This window comes from Coregonus clupeaformis, unplaced genomic scaffold (genome assembly GCF_020615455.1).
Source record: "Coregonus clupeaformis isolate EN_2021a unplaced genomic scaffold, ASM2061545v1 scaf0039, whole genome shotgun sequence".
NCBI lineage: Eukaryota > Metazoa > Chordata > Actinopteri > Salmoniformes > Salmonidae > Coregonus > Coregonus clupeaformis.
The window spans coordinates 693,737-705,393 of NW_025533494.1; the positions used below are offsets into that span (position 1 = coordinate 693,737).

The 11,657-nt window shown below is 47.6% G+C and overlaps 1 protein-coding gene across 1 annotated transcript; it reads right to left on the minus strand.

Moving 5' to 3' along the window:
• Positions 1–1,411: 1,411 nt before the first annotated feature.
• On the minus strand, positions 1,412–9,100 carry LOC121566434 (fucolectin-like). Its single transcript, XM_045212683.1, has 4 exons — positions 9,082–9,100; positions 2,099–2,378; positions 1,709–1,864; positions 1,412–1,457 (listed from the first exon to the last, which is right to left on the minus strand). The coding sequence occupies exons 1-4, from the start codon at positions 9,098–9,100 to the stop codon at positions 1,412–1,414; spliced, it is 501 nt and encodes a 166-aa protein (XP_045068618.1).
• Positions 9,101–11,657: the final 2,557 nt, after the last annotated feature.

Here is an 11,657-nt window from a genome sequence, read left to right on the forward strand (position 1 = left end):
GAACATTAATATAGTACAGTATTTCTCACATGTTGGTATTTTGAGTTTATCTCTGTAATTATATTGTTTATATTTTTTTAAGTATTGTTTGTGCATTGCCAGTCAGGGGTGCCAGTAATTTTGGAGCCCACTGTATATATATAAAAGGGGGATTGGATGTCAGCCTCTGGAGTGCCAATGCGCCTCACTATGGCCGTCTGCTGCTATAGAAATCCACTCTGTTGACCCCTGCTTCAGGACCTGAGAGAACAGAGAGAGACAAGAGAATGGCAACATGGTCTCTAAACCACATAGGGGGCAGTCGTTGACACAGATATTAGCAAACTAGGCAGAAACAAGGCTGAAAGAAACTTTAAAAAGACTGACATCTACTCCAAAGAAAAATAGTCTTCCACCTCAATTATGAGAACAGCAGGTACCTGAGTAGCAGAGGAAGTTGTAATGGTCATTACAGAGCCGCTCCACCCAGAGGAAGTTTCCTCTGTTGGCCCCGTTTGTCATCGCTCCACAGGGGTTGGAGATGTCCTTACTAGGGGGGACGCCGTTCACCCAGTGGTTGTAGTGAATACGGTCTCCGGTCATCCAGTACCACGTGTCTTCCATGATGTACCTGCAGGCAGAGAAAGAATTGCTGAAAAGCTACCTCACGTTCAAACCAAGGTGCATGAACAGTGGAGCAAACTGAAGATGAGAAGATTTTCAGCCACTGTTGGTACAGGACAATGGACGTTTGCTACAGAAATCTATATTTGACTGTTAAAACCATCAGGTAGTGTACCTGCTCAGGCTCAGCCACACATGGGAGGTGAGGGGGGTGATGAGGTCACTGTCCTTCACCAGGTTCTCCAGCTCCATCTACTCTGTCTCATTGCACACACTGACCAGGTCCCAGTAGTGGTCTCTGCAGTAGAACAGAGCATCGGACCAGCACAGCTTCTCCCTCACCACCATCATCTTCCTTCTCAAGAAGGTGACACTGGTGGAAGGAGCAGGAGGAGTGGAAGTGGTGGGGAGAAGGGTGGAAGCACTGGTGGAGGTGGGAGATTGAGTGGAGGAGGGGGATGTTGGGGAAGAGGGGAGAAAAGTAATGGTGGGAGGCTGGGTTGTTGTTGTTGGTGGAGCTGCCGATGTTAAGGTTGGAGAAGTGGGTGTTGGAGTACTGGGTTTTGGATTAGTGGGTGTTGGAGTAGTGGGTTTTGGATTAGTGTGTGATGGATTATTTGGTGTTGGAGTAGTGGGTGTTGGATTAGTGGGTGCTGGAGTAGTGGGTGTTGGAGTAGTTGGTGTTGGATTAGTGGGTGTTGGAGTAGTGGGTGTTGGAGTAGTGGGTGTTGGAGTAGTGGGTGTTGGAGTGGTGTGTGATGGATTAGTGGGTGTTGGAGTAGTGGGTGTTGGATTAGTGGGTGTTGGATTAGTGGGTGTTGGAGTAGTGGTAGAAGTTGTTGTGGTGGTTGAGTCTGAAACAGAAGTCCAAGAGCTCAGTTATTATTTGTGGACACTAATTTCAAATTTCAACTTCAAATTCTCAACCCTACATACAATAATATTTACTTTGTATATGTATTTGATTAATACACCTACCAGATCCCCCCAACAAATATCAGTTTCTGATTCTCCTACACTTCTGCGATGGGTTGTTACTTCAGGTGTGCAATAAAATTAGTGTAAACCTTACTTGATGATGAATGTAAAAAGTGAAGACAGTTACAGGTGATTACCTGCAGGAATGCCATTTACTTCCAATTCACACAGAGTGAGATATTCCGACCTGCCTGGGATGACCACAACAACATAACGACCCTCCATCTTATTACACTGGAAGATATTGGTCTCTCCTGCTGGGATGGTGGTGATGACAACACATCTGAGAGAGAGAGAGAGAGAGAGAGAGAGAGAGAGAGAGAGAGAGAGAGAGAGAGAGAGAGAGAACATAATGAGAGTTAATGAGGATGCTATAAAATGTACCATATAGAATACAGAATACTGTCAGTCTGTTAAATACATATCCACAGAATAGCTACAGAAGCATGGATGAAGACCAATGTATCCAAATACCTTCAAGACAGGATGTAAAAATATACAGATGTCTATGTATCACCTGGGGTTGTTGATGCCGTTGTTCTCCAGTGAGTTACCGATATGGATCTCAGCACCATCAAGCCTTTCAGAGCAGCAGTCTCCTCTGTTGGTGATGGTGACAGCTGTCACTCTGTACACATCCAGCAGGTCCACTCTCCACCAGGGGTTGGTCTCCAGTGCTGTGTGGGTGCAGGATCCTTTTTGACCGTCTGATTCTCTGTTCCCATCAATGGCATTGTCAGCCTTAGCATACCAATCCATTAATGACTGGCTGGCCACTCCTTTCAGAGACACATTTACTACAGGGAATACTGTTTTAATAGAGAAATGGAAAACAGAAAGGAAAACGCTGCACACTGCTGCTCATGCTCCCAGGTTATATTTATTTATAACAACGTTTCGACCCTTAGGTCTTCATCAGGCGTCCATACCCCAGGTGGGTGTGGAAGGTCCTATATATAGGGGCAGTACTCAGTGGCGTCACTTCCTGAAACAGGAGGTAAAGAAATGCATAACATAGGTTCTCAAGATTAACATTCAATTTATCAAAATATATTATCATACACAAGGAATGTGATACAATATTTACAGTAATATACATACACATACAATATTTAATTAGGACAAAAAAAAAATCCGGCACATCTGAAAAAACACACAATTTGGACATTTTAATACTATAAAAACGGTTTCAAGTCAAACTCCTCATTAAGGCCAAGATGAGACAATGTGTTGAGCCTGTGGATCCAGAAAGACTCCCTTTGAAGAAGTTTCCTCTCAATGTCCCCTCCCCTCCGTGACTTCTTGACAATTTCTATTCCTATGTATCTCAGAGAACTAATAGGATGTCCAGCTTGTACAAAATGAACAGCAACTGGATTTTTGGAGTTCCATGCTTATCTAAACTTGTTGAATGAACTCCTGCATTTCACCATTAACTATGACCTATCACAAATCAGTTTTCTTGATGTGATGGTTATTAATGACAAAACCTCCCTCTCTACAGATCTCTATAGGAAACCTACAGACAAGAATACCCTCCTTAGAGGTGACAGCTTTCATCCACGTCCACTTATTAAAAGTATCGCTATAAGTGTGTAGGGCCCTGTGAGTGTGTAGGGCCCAGTGAGTGTGTAGGGCCCAGTGAGTGTGTAGGGCCCTGTGAGTGTTGTGACGTCACGAGAGGCTACACAGCTTTCAGCGGGGTTGCTCAAGTAGTGCAAGGAGACAAGGTTCAAACAAAACAAGGATTTTATTATAGGTCTTGGGAAATTAACGAAAATATAACAAAATTCTGTTCTCTTGTGGCTCTTTAAGGGTTAACAGTTCAGGGATGTCTCTTCCACATCCAAAGTCATAATTCTCACTCGCTCAGATAACTTTTCCCCAGCCTTACTGTAGTCCACGTTGCAGCTAGTGGCCAACCCAGCAAAAAGTCCTTCCAAATGTCTCTCACGTATTTCCACAGGTGCATATATCCAAAGGTGAGTATTTCCCAAAGGTAAGTATCTCCAAATCCGTATATTCCTCATGGAAGTGGACGTGCAGCACTCTTGTCCTCCAGAGAGCCCAGGTTGGAGACTGTGTCTCTTCCCTTCCCAAACCTTCAGCTCATCAGCTCCTCATTTGTTTCAGCTGCGTGGGAAGATTGGCCATAGAGGGGTGGAGTTCCCGACCATACCAGCAGATGGAGCCATAGCTGTCTGGGTTTGCAGCCACCTCAGGGGGATGTAACGTCCCTCCAGGACACAGCCTCTCGTGACATCACACATCCCCCTCCTCGGGACCGACGTCCTCGTCGGGTAAAGGCAGCGAAGAAGGCATCACGCCGGGAGAGGGCGTCCGCATTGCCGTGGTGCTTGCCAGACTGCTCTCTCTTCAACTCCTCCAACTCTAGGACCAGGGACTCAGCCTCCTGTTGTCTCTCCTTGAGTTTCTTACTGAACGCATCAGCCTTGGTTTTAGCAGAGTTTAGCTTCTGTTGAGCAGCTTTCAGTTCCTTCTCTCTCTCTGCCTCCGCATTCTTCATCTTGTTCTCCAACACCTTGTACTTCTCCTCTGCCTTCTTCTGGACCTCCTTACTACTGCGCAGGGTCTCCTCAAACTCCTCGATGGTCCTGCGCAGCCTCTCCAGCTCCTCCTGTTGCTTAGGGAAGGAGCTCTGTTGGAGTTTAGCCTGGAGGATATCTAACTCTTCTGTCATCATGTCTAACTGTTGCTTTAACAAACGATACCTCTCAGCGGTCCCCTTCAGACCAGACAGTTCTTTGTCCAGATTCTGTAGCTCCGTCTCTGTGTCGGTCTGGGCACCTGCCATCCCTATCAGAGCCCGGGGCGGGAGTGAGTAACTCGGAGGATTGCACCGGAGCCTTCCCAGGATGAGTCTTGCCTCTCCGTTTCCGAGGTACTCGGGTTATCCTCTCCTGAGACTCTCTCCAGAGTGGGTAAAAGGCTGGGCAGTCTCGTCCAATTAGGACAGGGACGGGGAGGGAATCAACCACCCCGCCCGTCGTGTGTATGGTTCCCCGTGTGCTGGTCATTGTAAGTTCAGTACTGGGGTATTCTCTGGTGTCCCCATGGACACAGGAAACTGGGAGGACTTTCCCGGGGTCAGACACGTTGGGCCCACCAAATCCTTACGCACCAGGGTGGCCCGGCTACCAGAATCCAGTAAGGCCTCCACATCATGGTGATTCACAGTTACCGGGCAGGTGGGGGGGTCGATCTGGGCCGCCATCTACGACTCCCAAGAGCGAGGCAAAACGGTGTGTGGGTGCTGAGCTGGAGGACTCCGCAGTGGGCATAGGTTCATCGGCTGGTTTCCCACACTGCCAGGAGATATGTCCCATCTCCCCACACCGGTAACACTGTCGAGTTTCCCCCTCCTGGTGTACTCTTCTTGGACCCGCCTGGTTTCTGGCTCCCCCTGGAGCCGGGATAAGTCCTGACGTGGCTGGGTTCGAGACCTTGGGGGTCCTTTGGACGGGTTCTTCCCATTTGTGGTGGGGCCGCACTCCTGGGGTCTTTTCGGGAAGCATTCAGCATCTCCGCTGTGGCCTGGTACTTTTCCACAGCTTCCACGGTCAGATCAGCCGTGGTCAAGGCCTGTTGACTGATGAACCGTTTTGCCTCATAAGGCAGGGGCGCGTAGGTAACGATCCACCACAACGGCCTCCACCACCGCCGCTGCTGTATTCCTCTGCGGATCCAGCCATTTCCTTGCGATTCGGACAAGTTCATGCATCTGCGCCCGAGGAGGTTGGTCTGGTTGGAAGGTCCAGCTGTGAAAGCGCTGGGCCATACCAAACTTTGTGAGTCCATATCTGCTGAGGATCTCAGACTTCAGGGCATCATAGTCAGTAACCTGGTCAGGGCCCAGGTCCCGGACAGCATTCAGCGATTCCCCGGTTAGAAAGGGGGCTAACAGACCAACCCACTGTTGCTTGGGCCAGGCTTCCCTAGTGGCCGTGGCCTCAAATGCATGCAGGTATGCCTCAATGTCATCGGTAGCTCCCATCTTAGATATAAAGTCACTTGCCTTTATTGGGCGGGTATTTTGGACCACCCTCTGTCTCTGCAACTGCAATTCCTCTGCCTTCAGAAGGTTGGCTTTCTTTTGCTCCTCCAAGAGAGCCACGTTTGCTTGCATCTGGGCTTGCTGGCCAGCAACAAGGGCTTTCAATATGTCCTCCATTTCAGTCGGGCGGGGAGCCTACGGCCAACTTGGAAAACTGGGTGATCAAACCTTCGGTATCCTCCTCTGACATGCACTATTAACGCTTGAGCGTGCCCGTATTCTCCACCATCTGTGACGTCACGAGAGGCTACACAGCTTTCAGCGGGGTTGCTCAAGTAGTGCAAGGAGACAAGGTTCAAACAAAACAAGGATTTTATTATAGGTCTTGGGAAATTAACGAAAATATAACAAAATTCTGTTCTCTTGTGGCTCTTTAAGGGTTAACAGTTCAGGGATGTCTCTTCCACATCCAAAGTCATAATTCTCACTCGCTCAGATAACTTTTCCCCAGCCTTACTGTAGTCCACGTTGCAGCTAGTGGCCAACCCAGCAAAAAGTCCTTCCAAATGTCTCTCACGTATTTCCACAGGTGCATATATCCAAAGGTGAGTATTTCCCAAAGGTAAGTATCTCCAAATCCGTATATTCCTCATGGAAGTGGACGTGCAGCACTCTTGTCCTCCAGAGAGCCCAGGTTGGAGACTGTGTCTCTTCCCTTCCCAAACCTTCAGCTCATCAGCTCCTCATTTGTTTCAGCTGCGTGGGAAGATTGGCCATAGAGGGGTGGAGTTCCCGACCATACCAGCAGATGGAGCCATAGCTGTCTGGGTTTGCAGCCACCTCAGGGGGATGTAACGTCCCTCCAGGACACAGCCTCTCGTGACATCACAGTGTGTAGGGCCCTGTGAGTGTGTAGGGCCCTGTGAGTGTGTAGGGCCCAGTGAGTGTGTAGGGCCCAGTGAGTGTGTAGGGCCCTGTGAGTGTGTAGGGCCCTGTGAGTGTGTAGGCCCAGTGAGTGTGTAGGGCCCTGTGAGTGTGTAGGGCCCTGTGAGTGTGTAGGGCCCTGTGAGTGTGTCCCCTACAGTGAGTGTGTCCCCTGTGAGTGTGTAGGGCCCAGTGAGTGTGTAGGGCCCTGTGAATGTGTAGGGCCCAGTGAGTGTGTAGGGCCCTGTGAGTGTGTAGGGCCCTGTGAATGTGTGTGTGTGTGTGTGTACTTATTGTGATCGAGATGTAGTTGTCCCTGATTGCACTGACTTTGCTCACAGCTGCATGTTTGAAGAAGTGTACTTACTGTGTTCAAGATGTGGTTGTCCCACTGGCTATCCTAAGTTGAATGCACCAATTTGTAAGTCGCTCTGGATAAGAGCGTCTGCTAAATGACTTAAACGTTAAATGTTAAGTGTGTGTGTGAGTGTGTAGGGCCCTGTGAGTGTGTAGGGCCCTGTGAGTGTGTATGGCCCTGTGAATGTGCAAAAACAAGAATACAATACAAGGGTCAACACAGATATTTAGCTATTTAGCAGTCTTATGGCTTGGGGATAGAAGCTGTTCAGGAGCCTGTTGGTGTCAGACATGATGCACCAGTACCACCTGCTGCACGGAAGCAGAGAAAACAGTCTATGACTTGAGTGGTGGGAGTATTTAACAATTTTCCGGGCCTTTCTTTTACACCGTCTGATCTAGAGGTTCTTGATGGCAGAGAGCTCGGCCCCAGTGATGTACTGGGCTGTCCGCACCACCCTCTGTAGCATCATGCGATCGAGGGAGGTGCTATTGCCATGCCAAGCAGTGATTCAGCCAGTCAAGATGCTCTCAATGGTACAGCTGTAGAACTCTTTGAGGATTTGAGGGCCCATGCCAAACCTTTTCAACCTCCTGAGGGAGAAGAGGCGCTGTAGCGCCTTCTTCACAACTGTGTGCTTGTGTGTGGACCATTTTAAGTCCTTAGTGATTTGGGCACAGAGGAACTTGCAGCCCTGTCGATGTGGATGGGGGCGTGCTCACCCGTTTCCTGAAGTCCACGATCAGCTCCTTGGTCTTACTGACATTGAGGGAGAGGTTGTTGTCCTGCCCCACACTGCCAGGTCACTGACCTCCTCCCTGTAGGCTGTCTCATCGTTGCCGGTGATCAGGCCTACCACAGTCGTGTTGTCAGCAAATTTGATGATGGTATTGGAGTCGTGCGTGGCCATGTAGTCATTCGTGAACAGAGAGGAGGGGACTAAGCACACACCCCTGGGACTAAGCACACACCCCTGTGGGGCCCCCGTGTTGAGGGACAGCGTGGCGGTGGTGATGTTGCCTACCCTCACCACCTGGGGTCAGCCTATCAGGTGGTCCAGGATCCAGTTGCAGAGGGAGGTGTTCAGTCCCAAATCAAATCAAATCAAATGTTATTTGTCACATGCAACAGGTGTAGACCTTACAGTGAAATGCTTACTTACAAGCCCTTAACCAACAATGCAGTTTTAAGAAAAATACGTTTTAGGTAAACAATACATAAGTAAAAAATAAAATCAGTAAAATAACAGTAAAAATAACAGGGTGCTAAGCTTGGTAAAGAGATTGAACGCTGAGCTGTAGTCAAGGAACAGCATTGTCACGTAAGTATTCCTCTTATCTAGGTGGGTGAGGGCTGTGTGAAGTGCAATTGAGATTGCGTTATCTATGGATATCTTTGGGGCGGTATGCAAATTGGAGTGGGTCTAGGGTGTCTGGGATGATGGAGTTTTTTTATTATATTTGTTTTAATTTGATTTTAAAACATACAATCTACTTGCGGTGAAGCCGCTCAACATTTACATTACATTCAGTCATCTGGCAGACACTCCCATCCAGAGCGACCCACAGGAGTAACCAGGGTCAAGCACCCCACCCAAGGGCAGAAGGACAGATGCCCCACCCAGGCGTATCGGGAACCAAACCAGCGACCCAACCGCCAGGCGACCAACCATCCAAGACCCCCCCAAAAGTCCCTCCCCAAAAACCTCCCCCTCCACTTCCCACCCCCAAGCCCCCCACTTTCTCCCCCTCCCCCAAGCCACCGTCCCCCTCCAACCCGACCAAAACCACCACCGACCCAATGCGCCAACAACCAACAAAAATAACAAAAGACAAAAAAGAGAAAACCAAAGGAAAACAACAACAGAAAACATAAGACATCAAGGACAACAATAATCTAAACATGAAGGCCAACTGAATACGTTCGTGTGCATACGTGGCACTATTTACATGTGTGTATGTGTGTGTGTCCGTTTGTGTGCACGTGTGCGTTTGAATGATAGTGTGTGTATGCATGTGTATGTGCGTACAAGCGCTTGCGTGGCATCAGCCTCAGGCAGTAGGGTGTTTGAATTCCTCATGTTAAGATCAAGTTGTAGATATGACAACTTTCTCTTTTCCAATAACAATCTATTTGTAAAGTAATATAAAAAAGTTAAGTCAATCTATTAGGATTTAGAATATCAAAAAGACTGTGGTCTCACCTGTCACAGCATTGGCCATCTGGGCTAGCAACACAACACCTGTGAATAAGTAATAATTTGCATACATTAAAATCATCTTCCTTGCTTATCCATACAGTATGTCATTTTGCCCAATTTATAACAGTAGTTGTAGAGGCACTACGGTGAACCAGAGGTATGATTACCAACTGTTGCTACAGAAACAGTGATGGAAAGTAGGAAGTAGAGAAATTTGAAAAAGTAAGAAGCAAAAGGATGCAACATTGTTTGCTGTTGTTGTGCAAAAAAAAACACAGAAAACCCCAACAACAGCAGGCATAGATGTCTGCATACTTATGCATTAGACACTCACCCATTAAAGGCCAAAGAGAGAGACTCCACTGCATGTTCAGTGGTGGAGGCTTCATTCAACCACCTGTCTCCTGTCTGTAAAGACTAAACAAAAACACTGGAGGTAGGTGCCCTGGGACCCAAATGCGTTAGTCCGGCCCTGGTCAGCATAGGTTTAAATCCAACTCCCTGCCCTTCTAACTTGCACTCTCTCCTACCTTTCCCTTCTCTTCCCTGTTCTATCTCAGTACAATACATTTAAATAAGAATAATAATATGAATAATAACAGCATGAATAATAATAATTTGAATAACAATAATAATATATGAATAATATTATTATTAATAATGATACATCAAATTGGTGACTATGCACATTTCTTTAGAATTTGAATTTGCATCACATACAGCATACTGTTGGTGATTTTCTGTTATCTGAATAAATTGTACAGTATACTGTTGCTTCTTTTATGGTTGGCTATTGTTTACAGTTAACTAAACAAGACATGCTAAAAGATGGAATATCCACAAAAAAATGAATTCACCAGGTACACAATACACAGCACACAAACGTGACAAATAAAATCCTTCTGGTGGTAACATTTTTAAAATCAAGTGAACAACATTGAATGTTCTGTCATTGAACAGGCTTTTACAGCAATTATTAAAATAATACAAATGTATAAATGAAATCCTTATTAATTTTAAACATTGTACATGAAAGAACACAGTAGCTACCCGAGGTTTGAAGAAGTTGAAGTTTTGAAGAGTGGTAGTAGCTCTGTCTGTGCATCAGTCACCTTACGTGCCAGTTTATCATTCTTTGTACACAATGATAATGAAAGTGTATTGTACACTCCTCTCCTATTCAAATAGGCTTCTACTCTTTCCAAGGGTTCAATCAAGGACTGATACACAGTGGTAGATACTCCTTCAATCAGGTAGATCTACAAATATTGAAAGACACTTTTTTTTGTGACAATGATCAATCTATCATCTCTGATAAAAAACTATTCAAGTCCAGTCTGATGTTTTGTAGGGAGCCCTGTGCTCTTTCTCCTTTAAACCTAATTTTACCTTACAAACTTACGTGACGCAAGAACGCAATTAGTTATGCAAAATGGTGGACCTGGATCATTACCACCAACCCCGGACTGTCTCATTACGCACACCTGGTTCCCATTCCCCCTGATTAGTATGTGTATATAGGTGCCCTCTGTTCCCCATTGTCCTTGTCCATTATTGTCCCATGTCCGTTGGTCTCGTGAGTACCGTGTATTGTGCTCCTGTAATTACGGGTCTCGTCCCGTGTATGTATTTAGAGGTTTACACCTCGCTCTTTTGTTTGGGTTACAGCCCTGTGTTATATTGTTTTGGGCTTCGTCCCCATCGTTTGTTATGACGTACCTGGTGTTGGGTGGAAAAATAAAACCCCTAATACGTATTCCTGCGCCTGTCTTCCTGTCATTATACAACGTGACAGAATAATCAACCTCCAAATGGAGACAGCGGGAAAGGCAGAGCTGGCGACCATCGTAGTCCAGCATAGCGATGACTGTCTCTCCAGACTCGGCAGCGCCATGGACAGCGTACAGGCAACCATCCTGCGTTTGGAGGGGAATGTGCAGTCCCTCCAGTCTCCAGCACCGGTTCCGGCACCAGTCCCCACACAACCACTACCTGCCTCTGTCCCATCTGAGGCTGTCTGCGGAATACCCCTGTCCCTCCTGGAGCGCTTTGACGGTGGCCAGCGAGATGCAAGGGATTCCTTCTGCAATACGACCTGTACCTCGCTCGCTACGCTGAGGCTGTCTCTGGGAGAGACAGGGTTGCCACCGTCATCTCGGGACTGACTGGACGGGCACTGGACTGGGGTGCCGCGGTCTGGGAAACGGGCAGACCCGAGGTCGAGTCATACGAGCACTTCACTCTCCTCTTCCGATCGGTGTTTGTTCATCCTGTGGGTGAGCATCTACTCCGTCTACGTCAAGGATCTAGGACCGCCTCGGAGTTTGCCCTGGAGTTCCGGACCATTGCGGCCTCCACCGGATGGAACGAGTCGGCTCTGATCACCGTTTTCCGCAGCAGACTGCTGGAGGAGGTACAAATGGAGTTAGCTTGCCATGATGACAACCTGTCACTTGAGCAGCTCATCAGCATGGCCATCCGGTTAGACAACTGCCTGCGGTCCCGGCGAAGACGTGCGCGGAATCCGGATCCCATGGCTACACCTGCTCCTTCACCAGAGCCGATGGAGGTGGGCTCTG

Coding starts and splice junctions, on each gene's coding strand:
- LOC121566434 (XM_045212683.1), bottom strand. Junction 1,865..2,098: donor AACGGCATCAACAACCCCAG/GTGATACATAGA, acceptor TCTCTCTCTCAG/ATGTGTTGTCATCACCACCA. Junction 1,458..1,708: donor ATTCCTGCAGGTAATCACCT/GTAACTGTCTTC, acceptor CTTCTGTTTCAG/ACTCAACCACCACAACAACT.